At 40.4% G+C, this 13,570-nt stretch overlaps 1 protein-coding gene across 9 annotated transcripts in view; it reads left to right on the top strand.

Annotated features, from left to right (window-relative positions):
* Window positions 1-13,570, top strand: part of NBAS (NBAS subunit of NRZ tethering complex) — a 325,229-nt gene that overhangs the window by 225,644 nt on the left and 86,015 nt on the right. For all 9 annotated transcript variants that reach the window (XM_081595917.1, XM_081595916.1, XM_081595914.1 and 6 more), the window contains 2 exons: window positions 4,769-5,019; window positions 6,136-6,470. In XM_081595917.1, the coding sequence (XP_081452043.1) occupies window positions 4,769-5,019; window positions 6,136-6,470 (586 nt within the window). The remainder of the gene's footprint in view (window positions 1-4,768; window positions 5,020-6,135; window positions 6,471-13,570) is intronic.

Genomic DNA, 13,570 nt, shown 5'->3' with positions numbered 1-13,570 from the left:
TTGCTTTCTAAGTAGAGATTTCATTTCTTGTTCCAAAGGGAAGATAACAGCTTCTTTCCATAGAACTATTAAAATGGATTATCGATTACTGGCATCTATAAAAGATCTTAGTACCTTGTAATTTACTGAAGAGGGAGGTTTTCGTATTTATCATGTGTCAGTAAAGATATTCCAGTATCTCTCTTGACAAGATAATTAGGGAAAATTGCACACTGAGCAAACTGAATTGTAGGCACAAAAGAGTAGGTGGGCGGGAAGGGGGAAGGTAATGTTGACTGAAAGAGACTATATTCAGAACCAAGTCAAACATAGATGAGCTAAAGCTATTATGATTTAGTCATTGTCCATTTTGTAAATGAGTTTGTCTTAGATACTCTGTTTATCAGGTGATAGAAATGAAGTATGACAGGAGAACTCTTAGATTTTTGCCACTGGGAGAGAGAACTAATGTCTGTGTTAGAGAAAGAATCCTGTTTTTGTTATCAGTACAGGTGCTGGAGCTCCATCAATTGGTGGCTGCTTTGTGACAAGGTGAGCAGACCCATTCACACAGAGTCCCAACAGATCTGGACACTTGGTCTTAGGCAGGTCACTTGTCTTTAATGACAGTTTCTCATCTGTAAGTTGGTAATTGGGGCTCAGACGGTAAAGAATCTGCCTGCAGCGCAGGAGATCTGGGTTCAATCCCTGGGTCGGGAAGATCTCCTAGAGAAGGAAATGGCAACCCACTCCAGTATTCTTGCCTGGAGAATCCTACAGACAGAGGAACCTGACGGGCTACAGTCCATGGGGTCACAAAGAGTTGGACATGACGGAGTGAGTAACATTTTTACTTTCAAGTTGGTAATTACCCAGATTCCACTTGTCTGGCACAGTTATCAGTGTAACGAGTGCAAGGTTTTTTGTTTTTTTTTTCTTTTTTCCTTCTTCCATCGAGCATGTTCTTCTGCTTGCAAATCTTTGTGAGTATGAATCATCTTAACAGGATGACACAGCTTCTTATTTACTTCTTCGCTACATTGTTTTCAGACTTCACTTAGCAAATTACAAAGGAACATCAGAAATTCTGTGACTTTCATATACCACTGAGTATACAGTACAGGCATACCTTGGAGATATTGCAGGTTTGGTTATAGATCACTGCAATAAAGCCAATATCACAATAAAGCTAGTACATGAATTTTTGTTTCCCAGTGCATATAAAAGTTACATTTACACTGTATTGCAGTCTGTAAGTGTGCAAAAATAATTACATCTAAAAAATGTGCAGACCTTAATTAAAAGATACTTCATTGCTTAAAAATTCCAAAACAATTGCAATAGTCAGATCAAAGATCACTGATCACAGATCACCATAACAAATATAATAATAATGACAAAGTTTGAAATATTGTGAGAATTACCAAAATGTGACACAGAGACACGAAGTTAGCAAATGCTCTTGGGAAAATGACACCAGTCATCTTGTATGACGCAGGGGTGCCACCAAGCTAACATTTGTCTAAAAAAAAAAAAAAAATCAAGTATCTGTGAAGTATAGTAAAGCAAAGCACAGTAAAACAAGGCCTGCCTGTGTATTTCAGAGATGACCTTGCACACTTTGAATAGTTGTAGGATCCGGAAGAGTTTGGGACTAGCCATCCATTTATACTCACTCTTTCCTGTACAGGCCTTATGCTCTCTTGTCTTGATACTTTCGTTCATATTATTTCTGCTTCATTCCTTTCTACAATACCAACTTCACGCACTTCTTTCAATAAACCTTCTGTTGTCACTGATATCTACCTCCTCTGAAGTTACAGCTTTAGTGGCCTTACCCTTTTATTTTTTTTAATTGAAGGATAATTGCTTTACAGTGTTGTGTTGGTTTCTGCCATACATCAGTGTGAATCAGCCGTAAGTATACATATGTCACCTCCCTCCCACCCCTCAGTTGTCACAAAGCACCAGGTTCAGCTCCTTGTATTATATGGCAATTTCCCACTCTATTTTACATGTGGTATATATATATTTCAATGCTACTCTTTCAATTCATCCCACCCTTTTCTTCCCCTGCTCTGTCTATAATTCTGTTCTCTATGTCTACAAGTGGTGCTCCTCTTGATTGGGATATAATTGCATGTCCTTTGTTAGCCCACACCATTATCGTGCATTGTTGTTTAATTATTTAGAATGCAACTGGATTCTCACACTGCTGGCTGAGAGCTCTGTGTTGTAAATCTTGATACCCTCCTTGGTGCTGAGCACGGTCTCTTGTCTGTAGAGGACACTGAAGTTTTGTTCATCCTCCCATGTATTCGGCATTCATAAGGCACATGCCGAGTGTTTCCTTTGTACCACACACTGGTGCTTGGTACTGAGAAACTAAAGCTAAAGAAGATGTGGTGTCATTTTTGCCATCAAGTGGTACATAGTCTATGTGGAAGACAGGCAAACTAGTAAATAATTAAAGCATGTTATGAATAGCAGGAAACTGTGGGGCATTTTTATAGTCCAGGAACATTTTTATAGAGAGGGATATGTTTGCAAATGTTTGAATTGTATTTTAATAGAAAAATAGGATTTCTCTTGAAGTGAAAGTTAAAAAAGCATTTTGGAATTGCTTGATATTTTGACTTTATAGATTGCTGCCATCATCTCAAGTATTATCACACCCTTGTACAGATTTTAAAGTTATCATGTATTAACTTTATTTACATAAAACAAAAACATGTCTTGGCACTTTCTAAAAGAGGGAATTCCAATAAACAGAATGTCGTATTTCAGAGGAGTTGCTTTTAAACTATATGAAGCCTAACTTTAACCCTGCTTGAGGTCTCACTTCATGCTCCAGGTCTCACTCTCTGCTCCCAAGTTCTTTCTCTGCTGCGACTATGAGCTCTGGCAGCTGGGTGTTTCCATTAGAGCCCAGTGCTGCCTGAAGACCTCTTACCGCTAGAAAGCCTGAAGCTCTTCCTTTGAGGGGTGTCAGGATTAAACTGGGCAGGAGGCACTGAGTTCTGTCCAGAGGAAAGTATGATACCAAAATTGAGCCCTCTCCATCACCCATTTGACACAAACTGATTAACCAAACAAAGCCCCTTAAAATTGTTTTCAAAAGTTTGACATTAAATGACTTTTAATAAATTACATTACAGAAACATCTAAGTCAAGATTAAAACATGAAGATGTGTGCTTTATTCAAGTGGCTTCTTTACTACAGACAATTCAAGTGCAAGTATCCCTTCTTTCCTGTTTTTATTCTGTTTGGACACAGTATCCAGGTTATGTCTTCTGAATATCAGTTCTAGCCTCTTGGATGTAAAATTCATGCCAGAAAGTTGGGCATTTTTCTTCACCTCCCTTTTTCCTAAATTCCTGAAATAATAAGTTTGTTTACATTTCTCTTGATGAAAGTGAAAGAAGAGAGTGAAAAAGTTGGCTTAAAGCTCAACATTCAGCAAACTAAGATCATGGCATCCAGTCCCATCACTTCATGGTAAATAGATGGGGAAATAGTGGCTGACTTTATTTTTCTGGGCTCCAGTATCACTGCAGATGGTGATTGCAGCCATGAAATTAAAAGACGCTTACTCCTTGGAAGGAAAGTTATGACCAACCTAGACAGGATATTATAAAGCAGAGATATTACTTTGTCAGCAAAGGTCCGTCTAGTCAAGGCTATGGTTTTTCCAGTAGTCATGTATGGATGTGAGAGTTGGCATTAAAGAAAGCTGAGTGCCAAAGAATTGATGCTTTTGAACTGTGGTGTTGGAGAAGACTCTTGAGAGTCCCTTGGACTGCAAGGAGATCCAACCAGTCCATCCTAAAGGAGATCAGTCCCAGGTGTTCATTGGAAGGACTGATGTTGAAGCTGAAACTCCAGTACTTTGGCCATCTGATGCGAAGAGCTGACTCATTTGAAAAGACCCTGATGCTGGGAAAGATTGAGGGCAGGAGGAGAAGGGGACAACAGAGGATGAGATGGCTGGATGGCATCACCGACTCGATGGACATGGGTTTGGGTGGACTCCAGGAGTTGGTGATGGACAGGGAGGCCTGGAGTGCTGTGGTTCATGGGGTCGCAAAGAGTCGGACACAACTGAGCAACTTGAACTGAACTGAATGAAGCTCAAGTTTTATGTTTCTTCTTATGACATGAATAAATAATGCATAATGGAAGGTGACAGATCTGGGTTCATTTCCTAGCTAGTAAACACTTGGCTGCTCCTGCTGCAGAAATGTGAAATAATATGACTTTCCAGGGTTACTTTAGACCCACATGAGGTAATGTGAAAATCCTGTAGTACCATTTGAAATGGAAACAACCTGCAGCTGTATCAGAGACAAATGGTACTACTGTATTTGATTAGGCAGCAAGAAGAATTTGTGAGAAGTAGCCTTTCTTCTGGAGAAGGCAATGGCACCCCACTCCAGTACTCTTGCCTGGAAAATCCCATGGATGGAGGAGCCTGGTAGGCTACAGTCCATGGGGTCGCTAAGAGTCAGACACGACTGAGTGACTTCACTTTCACTTTTCCCTTTCATGCACTGGAGAAGGAAATGGCAACCCACTCCAGTATTCTTGCCTGGAGAATCCCGGGGACAGCGGAGCCTGGTGGCTGCCATCTATGGGGTCGCACGGAGTTGGACACGACTGAAGCGACTTAGCAGCAGCAGCAGCAGCAGCCTTTCTTCCTAGGTTTCCAAAAAAAGGGCACTTTAAAAAAAAATAACGGAACCAAATCTTACCAATCTTAACATAATTTGTCTCTTACCTCTCCCACAGTTTGTCCACAGTAGAAATTGAAAACCGCGCCCAGTCCCTTCATCTCTTTGAGACATTGAAGACCGACCCTGAAGGCTTTCACAGGCATATGGTCAAGTATATTTACCCCACGATCGGTGGCTTTGATCACGAAAGGCTGCTGTACTATTTCACTCTGCTGGAGAGCTGTGGCTGTGCGGATCTCGGGAACTACGCCATTAAACCGGAAACCCACGTTCGGCTACTGAAGAAATTTAAGGTAGTGGCATCAGGTAAGATGATCATCTTCCTGCCTGAACTCATTCTTTAAATTCAGTCTCGGACTTCATTTTCGGTACACGATCGTGTTCCTGCACCGTGGCTGGCATAACTGTGAAACCACAGTATTTTGATGCTAATTGACTTTAGTTATCATCTCTCCAGCTCCTTTACTTACTATTGAGAGACTTAAATACTAGAGAAAGTTAGGTCACACAGTGACTTACAGAAGGCCTGGTATTAAAATCCAAAGTTTCTGAGGTCTTTTTTTCCCTACTCCAATTGTTTATATTTTATCTATATAAATGACAAGGTTTAGACACTTTAAAATAGGCCGTTTGGCAGAATTTTACTTCAGTGGAATCTATGTGTTTAAAGAATGTATGAAGCCTTTGAAATAAGAGCTTTTGAATCTTGAATGAATTGTGGAAATCTGTAGAATGGTGTCTGTTTGTCTTTATGCTCGTAACTAAGAGGTTAACCAGAAGGTATGCAATTAAAGACAGGGAAAGAAAACGGGGGGTGGGGGAGGGAATTAACTACATTAAAATCTCTCAAATCTGTATGAAATTTTATAATTTACTGAACCCAGGTCTCCTGCATTGCAGGCAGATTCTTTACCGTCAGAGCCACCTGGGAAGCCTTTATAATTTACTTTCATCTGCTATTCATAATGATTGTGAGAATTTACTCGAGTTTATCAGTGATTTACTGAGTAACTGAATTTGACCCTGGACCAGACACAGAGGAAAAGGAGTAAGGTTCAGTCCCTGCCTTTAGGTAATTGATGGATGTCAGATGCATGACAAATGAACATGGTGAGTTTGGTGAGAGCACCAAAGAGGGTGTAAGTGGCACGGGGCACTGAGGAAGCGAGGAGATACTGCCAGGCCCAGGGTACACGTGAGGACGCTGGGACTCAGAGTGACCTGTTCAGGGCTGCACAGTTGGCCAAACTGCAGGCAGGATTGGAACTCAGATTTTCAGTTTTATCTCAGTGACAAACGAAGCTGTCTGTTGGAACTGAATCTTCTCGTTCAGCCATGCAGAGAGGCCCTGTGTGGGTTTGAAAGTTCCTGTATGTTTATGTTGGGATGAACTACTCTCTCTTTTTCTTGCCTTTCCAATAGGTCTTGATTACAAAAAGCTGACTGATGAAAACATGAATCCTCTTGAGGCGTTGGAGCCAATCCTTTCAAGTCAGAATATCTTATCCATTTCCAAACTTGTTCCCAAAATCCCTGGAAAGGATGGCCGCATGCTTTCCCCAAGCTCTCTGTACACCATCTGGTTACAGAAGCTGTTCTGGACTGGAGACCCTCACCTCGTTAAACAAGTCCCGGCATCCCCCTCAGAGTGGCTGCATGCCTATGGCGTCTGCATGAAGTACTTCGATCGCCTCCTCCCGGGCGACCTCATCACTGTGGTGGACGCAGTGACCTTTTCTCCAAAAGCTGTGACCAAGGTAACCAAAAAGATAGCTTCACATAGAGTGGCCATTTTAGAAGAAATGAAAATTGCTCTTCCAGTCTGTCAATTTGTTTTTGTTTCCTTTCTTGAAACGAGGGATACTTACATGGTTGGTGGTTTCGTTTTTTGCTGAGCATGATGTATTTGCATTGGGAGGTCGTTTTCCTCTATCACAGTTGTGCAGGTAGTCTGAATCAGGCTTCCTGGTTGTAATTTGCACATCCATTTTGTGCATGTTATAGTTGTTCTTGTAATATGTCATTTTATAGTAAATACTCCATCCTCTTCTTTCCAACTGACAAGTGGAAAGAACCTCCAGTACCAAGCCCACGTTTCCTGCATTCAGAGGCAGGCTAACAACTTTGCTGCAGTGAAAATCAACATCTTAAAAAATTTTCACGTAAATAACGCTTAGGACGTGATTGGGTGGTAGAATTGCCAAAAGGAGTCTCTGTGGCATTTTCCAATGTCTACTGTGTGTCTAGGTGAGCCCTTTAACTGGATTCTAAGTCCTATTGTTGGTCCTTCAACAATGTAGAGTTTCACATCAATAGATTGTATGGGTCCTTCCCCTCCCCTTCTTGCCCCTCTCACACAGACACCCCTGCTTACCACAAATGTGGATTTCTCATTGCTTGGACACGGGGCATTCTCTCTCCTAGAAAATCTTCTGGCTGCTGGTCTCAGCTCTAAACAGCATTATCTTTGGGACTTCCTTTCACTTTCTCTCCCCTGTCTTTGCTGCTACCTTCTCTTTCTACCTTCTCTTTCTACCAAGTTGCCCAGTCTGCCCAGGACCCTACCCCATGTATTTTTACTATAGCTTGTATTATCCTGAAAACTGAGTGTCGAGTCTAAGAAACCAAGTCATTCATTTGGAGATTGGCACAGGTGAGGTTCAACCATCTACTGGAAATGCTAGTTTTAACTACCTTGCTAGATTAATAGTGGTGGGTAACCAAGGACTTCATTTCCTTATTGTAACTCAATTAATTCAGTTAATAACTTGGTTTGAAATTTTATAACCAATACTGTAAAAAGGAGATAATCATTTTTGTTGTTGTTAAGAAAAAAACAAGGATGGTTATAAAAGAATTTAGCATGATATACCTGAAAAGAGCACACATGTAGAGTTACATGGCTTTGAACTTTGGACCTGCGACTTCTCAGCTCCTTGGTTTAGCCTCAGGAATCTCTGTTAGACTCCTGCCTCCTTAAAGCAGAGGCTGTAACTGAGGAATCTATGAAATAGATAATAGCATTGCCCTGATTTGAATAGGTGAGGAAACTGAGGTTCAACAAGGTTAATTTGAACTCAGGGAGGCTTATTCCAGGGTCTTTGCTCTTAAGTACTGAACTGTACTATTTCTAAGAAGTAGAACAAACAGCTAGAGTCAAGGGACCTGGAGCCTTTGTAGCAACTGTGGGAGAAAAGTAGGGCCAGAGAGCCCCAGGCATTTTCAGTCCAAGAGGAGCAGCCTGTCATGGGATGGATTTTTCCAGAGCAGGGCTGAGTCTAAATGAGGAAGGCCCGGCAGGAGCCTCGCAATATCTGGGAAAAGACAAGAGTCCAGCAAATAGTGGATAAATCTCCAAGGGTGAGAAGAAGCTGGAGTCCAATTAAGTACCAGCAATGCTAGAAGTGTGTTTTGGAGGGAAAGGGATGAGCCAAGAGGGGTGTTGAAATCCAAGGAAATGGCTCCCGAGCTGGGTGGGACCTGTGAACCGGCTGAAGGAGCTTGACAAGCGAACAGACTGGCCAGGGAGATGGAGGGGCCCAGGCTGAAGAAGGTTTTATGTATTTTGTCTAAGGGCAGAGACAAAGCCTAGCATAGCCACCAAGGCCATGTTCTAATTGTGAGCACGTGTATGGGGGTGGACAAACAGACTAGACTTTGCAACAGTGGCCATTTGCTCATGATTAAGCAAACCTAGGAGTTAGATGCAGAGTCTACTCAGATTGTTATTTATGTTTTAAGTCAGATGATTTTAAGTTACAGCACATTCTCATTGCTTAGTTTCTTAATCATGTATCTTTAAGATACCTTCCGACCACGAGAAAATGTATGACCCAGTTGTTTGTGGGCGTATGTGCACTTTTTCCGAGGAAAAGATGCATAGCTGACCCAGTTGGGATCGAGTCAGTTAATTGTGGTATTGCTTTCTCTTAGCCCAGATGGTGTAATTCTCAGCAAGATATTTTACCGTAGAATGTGTCAATAGGTGGTTTCCTACTAAGTCAAGCTATAGAAAAGTGAGACAGCCACATTAATTTGCTATCTTTAGCTTTATGCCTGTTCTTGTTTCATTAATTGGAAAGCTTTAAGTTTTCCATTCAGAGAGGACAAATACAAAGTTTAGGTGCAATGTGTCTTTGAAATCACACGATGCTGTCCTAGAGAGAGAGGGTGTAAAATTCATGTTGAAATACAACCCTCACACGTCAGAGGACACATTTGGAAAAGGAAATGCGGCTGGATGTGGCCAAGTTTGCAAAACACCAGATGTTGCCACAGCTTGTACATGATGTAAAAAATGTAAAATAAGTGTATGTTACTCATATATAGTGTGCAGTTTTCAAATGTGTACCCACATTTAATTGAGAGCCAAACTTTTGGAAAGAATGGTGAACTCCTACTAGAGGGCCTAACAAGTATTCAGATACTAGAATTCATAGAGGAATATCCCCAAAGCCTGAATTTCATACCCATTCTGTGATGAAATAAGTCTGCGAAGGCACTTTACCTTCATAATAATAGTTGCTTGCTCTAGCAGAATGCATAGACATTCTGGGGAAAATATTCACAAAACAACATTATGTCATGTAGGCTAAGATTGAATTTGCATGACATTCGAGGTGATGAATATGCAGAAGGGAAAAGAATACAAGTGTTTCAAGTGCATTGGCTCTAGTTCTCAATTGCCGCTTTCCAGTTGAGTCAGGTTAGGGTTGCTCTCCTATTGCTTTTCCAAAGCAGGAATTAGAAACATTTTTATAGAAGGACTAGAGAACCAGTTAGTGACTTAGAAATCCAGAAAAATGACCAGCGAAGCTGAAATGCGGGTCAGAACACTATTTGCTTGGTTCAGACATGCTGTGGTTATAGAAGGGGGCACTTGCGTGTAATCCCAGCCTTCGTGTTCTGTGCTCAGTGCTCACTCTCGGTTGCTGGTAGAGCTACATCCAAAAATAAGGATGTGGAAAATACTCCTCCTACTTAGGAAGTGCTCCTCAGGAGTTTGCCCAAATCCTTCTTTTAAAAGCTCGGTAATCACAGAATTAGAAGTGCCTGCTAGTGCCCTGCCCGATGCTTCTCAAACTGGATTGAGTAGGCATTTACCACCTGCTCCCCACCCATGTGCACCCTGGGTTTCAGCTTCCACTGTTTGTTCCTGATAGTATCCCCTTTGAGTTAGAGCAGAAAAATTCTTGAGAACCTCTTTAGTCTGACCTCTCACCTTGAGCATCATTTCTATTATTAATTAAGCCACTACCTCTGCTTCTGTATTTATTTACACACACACACACAGACACATACATACACATAAGGAATCTTTCTTTCTCTTCTTATGTTACCCACTTTCTGGTTCTGCCTTCTGAAGCTGTGGAAACAGCATGAGGGCATCTCTTGTTCATAAGACTTTAGATTCTTGAACTAAGCTACTATTTCCTCCCTTATCCTATTGTCTAGACTACTTGCTGTAAAAAATCTGGAAAAATAGATTTATCTTAAAAACCATGATATAATCTAAAAATAAATTTTACTTCAGAAGTTTAAGTCACAAGCAAAAGGCTGCATTGTAGTTATAACTTCAGGATCTTTCTGGTGCTAATGCTGTCTGTTAACTAAGAATGGGAGTGCATTTTTCACCATAATGAACAATTGGTGTCAGAAATCTATGTAAAAATGTTCAGGTAATGCATATTTCCTAATTGCATGGCATGATATATGACTTTCTGATGCATCAATCAAATACATGCTATACAGATTTATAAAGTATTTAGGCATTATTGTGTGCTGTATACTCTATTAGTTGCCATTGGAGACATAAAGACAAAAAAGACATGTCTGTAAGAAACTTGAAATTAAGATTTTTTTTCTTTACAGTAAAATAATAGTAATTGAGAATTAGAAATTCGTTGAGGGCGAAGATGTTGCCTTTTATCTCCAAAGGTCCAGGTATCTTGCGTAGTATAAAAACAGATACTCCTTAAAGTGGTTGTTCAAATAGTTATTATCATAGATGGACAGTTTTTACATCTTTTGATTTGTGGATGCTGTATTATTCTTAGCAATTATTGAGGACCCTAAACAACCTTTGTTTATGTAATATCTGTTGATATTTATCATATTAGAAATTAAAACCAATATATTTTAAAAATATGTGTTTAATTCACTTAAGACTACCAATAATAGACCCATTTATAGGTTGATGGTAATAGCACCTCTTATTGGAAAATAGAAAGATAATTATTTCACCAAAAAAAATAATGAAAGAGTGACATCATTTTACGGTTACACATCTGGCTTGATATTAATAGAACAGAGCTAGGTTCTCATGTTTGTTTCTGTATTCAGTTTTTGTAGGGTTGAAGAAGATGATGTTTTCAGCCTTACACAGATACAAGGTTAGAAAAGGGAGGTGTGCTTTAATGGCCTGTGGTGTAATTTTGAGTGTTCTTGCCACACTAAAACTCTCAACAAATGATAGATTCTTACAGGCTAGTTGTAGTGTAGAATCAGAAACCCTATCCTTGATATCTCTGTGCTCCATTATACTAAAATTGTTGTTCTAGATCGCACTTTGAATGGATCTTTTACCCGTGTATGATTTGGAATATAATGCATTAAGCATTTGGAAAATTGGCTCACTGAGTTATGCAAATCATCCAAATGTTGATACAGAGCCTTATACATCAACAAAATCACATGGATTATTCTGAACACTCATCTCATCCAGTGAGTCTTTAAGCATTGGGAAGCTGTCAAGCTCACAGTTGTGGGTACAAGTTTTCCAAAATTCCGATTTTTGCTTGAAAGCTTAAGTTGTGTCATTGACAACAAATACTGTGAGTTATTTTCCTTGAAGTGACAGGCTCACTTTGTTCACGTTGGAGAAAATGTTTGCCAAATAGTCAAGTCTGAATAGCCATAATTTGTCTATTAAGTCTTTCTTTCAAGCACGAATGGTAATGTATGCCAAAGCAGCTACTTCACCTCTTCATGACTCAAAGAGTCATTCAAACACTTTTTCTTTATTATATTTCAGTACACAGTGAGGCAGTTTATGTGTATTTCTCAGTCCTTCAGAGATAATGCACTCAGTGGTTGAGATTTAATGAATTATTTTTACTCCTTCATCAAGAACATTCTCAAAAGAAAATACCAGTGGAGAGCACAGTGATTCTTAGGGCAGCTTGGTGCTGCCACTCCCTTGATTGTGCTAAGTCCCCAGTTTTATCTACCATTGCTTTTTTACCATCATATAAGTGTCAACACGGTGAAAAAAGGTAAATAATGTTTTCATGTCATTATCAAAATAATTTTGACCTTGTGAACCTCGTGAAAGAGTCATGGACCCTTGTGGTTTGTGGCCCACACTTTGAGAACCAGTTATAAGTTATTCTTTTCAAAACCACAGCCATCCTGGTGCCCACGTGGAACTTCCTAAATATGTGTAATACAAAAAATAATGAAGATGTGTCTGGTCAGTGCGTAAAGGATTGTCTTATAGTTCAGCTCCTCAAAATAGTGTAAATCCTAATCAAAATGTAGAGGTGTCAGAAAGAACTTGAAAATGTAAATGGAATATGTGCATGGTAATATCATGATATCACTCTATGAATTTTTGAGCTTGCAACAAATCTTTTCCTTCTACAAAGTTTAGCTTTTATAATTTTTTTAGTGAACATATACATTTTTTAATATTAATCAAGCTTAGCAGAGAGTTCTCTGGGAGAGGCATACATTCACCTCTTCCTCAGTTTCATTCCCAGGCCAGGATTTTGCTTTAGAGAAGAAGTGATTGATTTTTCCAGGGCTTGGATGCAGTAGAGTTTGAGGGTGATGATTAATCATGGCTCCATTCCTTCTTTACTCACACCCCCTTTTAGAATTCAGGAGGATGAAAATGAATATCAACAATAAATAAATACTGTTGGAAGAGCTGGAATTGGGGGACATGGCATGGATCTGCAGCCCAATAGTCTGTCTTTCACGAAAGTTCACACTTGTTTGAAACTTGGCTGGTTAAGAGCGGCTGCAGAAAGTCATTCTAGAAGGAAGCTAAGGATGGGTGTGCACTGACAGGCAGGGCAGACTGGGGTTGGGACATTAACGTGTGGCTCTGAAGTCTGCTATCATCCAGTGGGGAGGAGTCAGGAGAGGGGCAGAGGGATGCCTGCAGTGTGCTTCCTATAGTTTTGGTTGGAGTGGAAGTTTTCTCCTCATAATGGAAAGATGAGGAGAGGACAAGGGGCTTTTGGCTTGCTTAATTAATTGGGCTTGATAATGAAACCTCTTGCCAGTGAGGGGAGAGAGGAGTCCAGAGTCTGTCGGACCTGGTGCTGTTACCCGCCCCACCACACCCACTCCCTGAGGCCACTCCTCTCATACCTGTGAGTCTGGTGGTGCATCCTCCTGGGACCAGTCATGGCAGCGCAACCTCAGTTATAGAAAACTCCAACCCAGGTCAGAAGAGACCCTCTTCCGCCTTCCTGTGGACGAGGCTAAAAATTCACTCTCTGTTCTGCTTCCCATCTCAGATTTTTGCCCAATTGAACTGAGGATTAAAATTCATCACAAGTTTTAAGTTAAGTCACGAGTTTAAATGAGAGTAGAAATAGGCCAAGTGTTACAGGTCAGCAACTTTAAAATGGCCCAAATTTAAATTCCTGTGGTTAAATTCCCAGGGAGAAATTGACATCCTTAAAATCAAATCCACTTGCCCTTTTAGTTAAAGTTCAATTCCATCAAAATCCAAAATTCGTAAGTTCAACGAAAGTAAAGTTCAGAGATGGTTTTCCTGGTTTCTGCTCAGTCTTACAGAGAGGGCTGCATTAGGTGTCTGGGTGATAAATCAGGTTCCTTCGGC

The sequence above is a fragment of the Giraffa tippelskirchi genome, chromosome 4, assembly GCF_054371585.1.
Source record: "Giraffa tippelskirchi isolate mGirTip1 chromosome 4, T2T-mGirTip1v1.2.pri, whole genome shotgun sequence".
Classification (NCBI taxonomy): Eukaryota; Metazoa; Chordata; class Mammalia; order Artiodactyla; family Giraffidae; genus Giraffa; species Giraffa tippelskirchi.
This window is presented reverse-complemented; position numbering and strand designations above follow the sequence as displayed.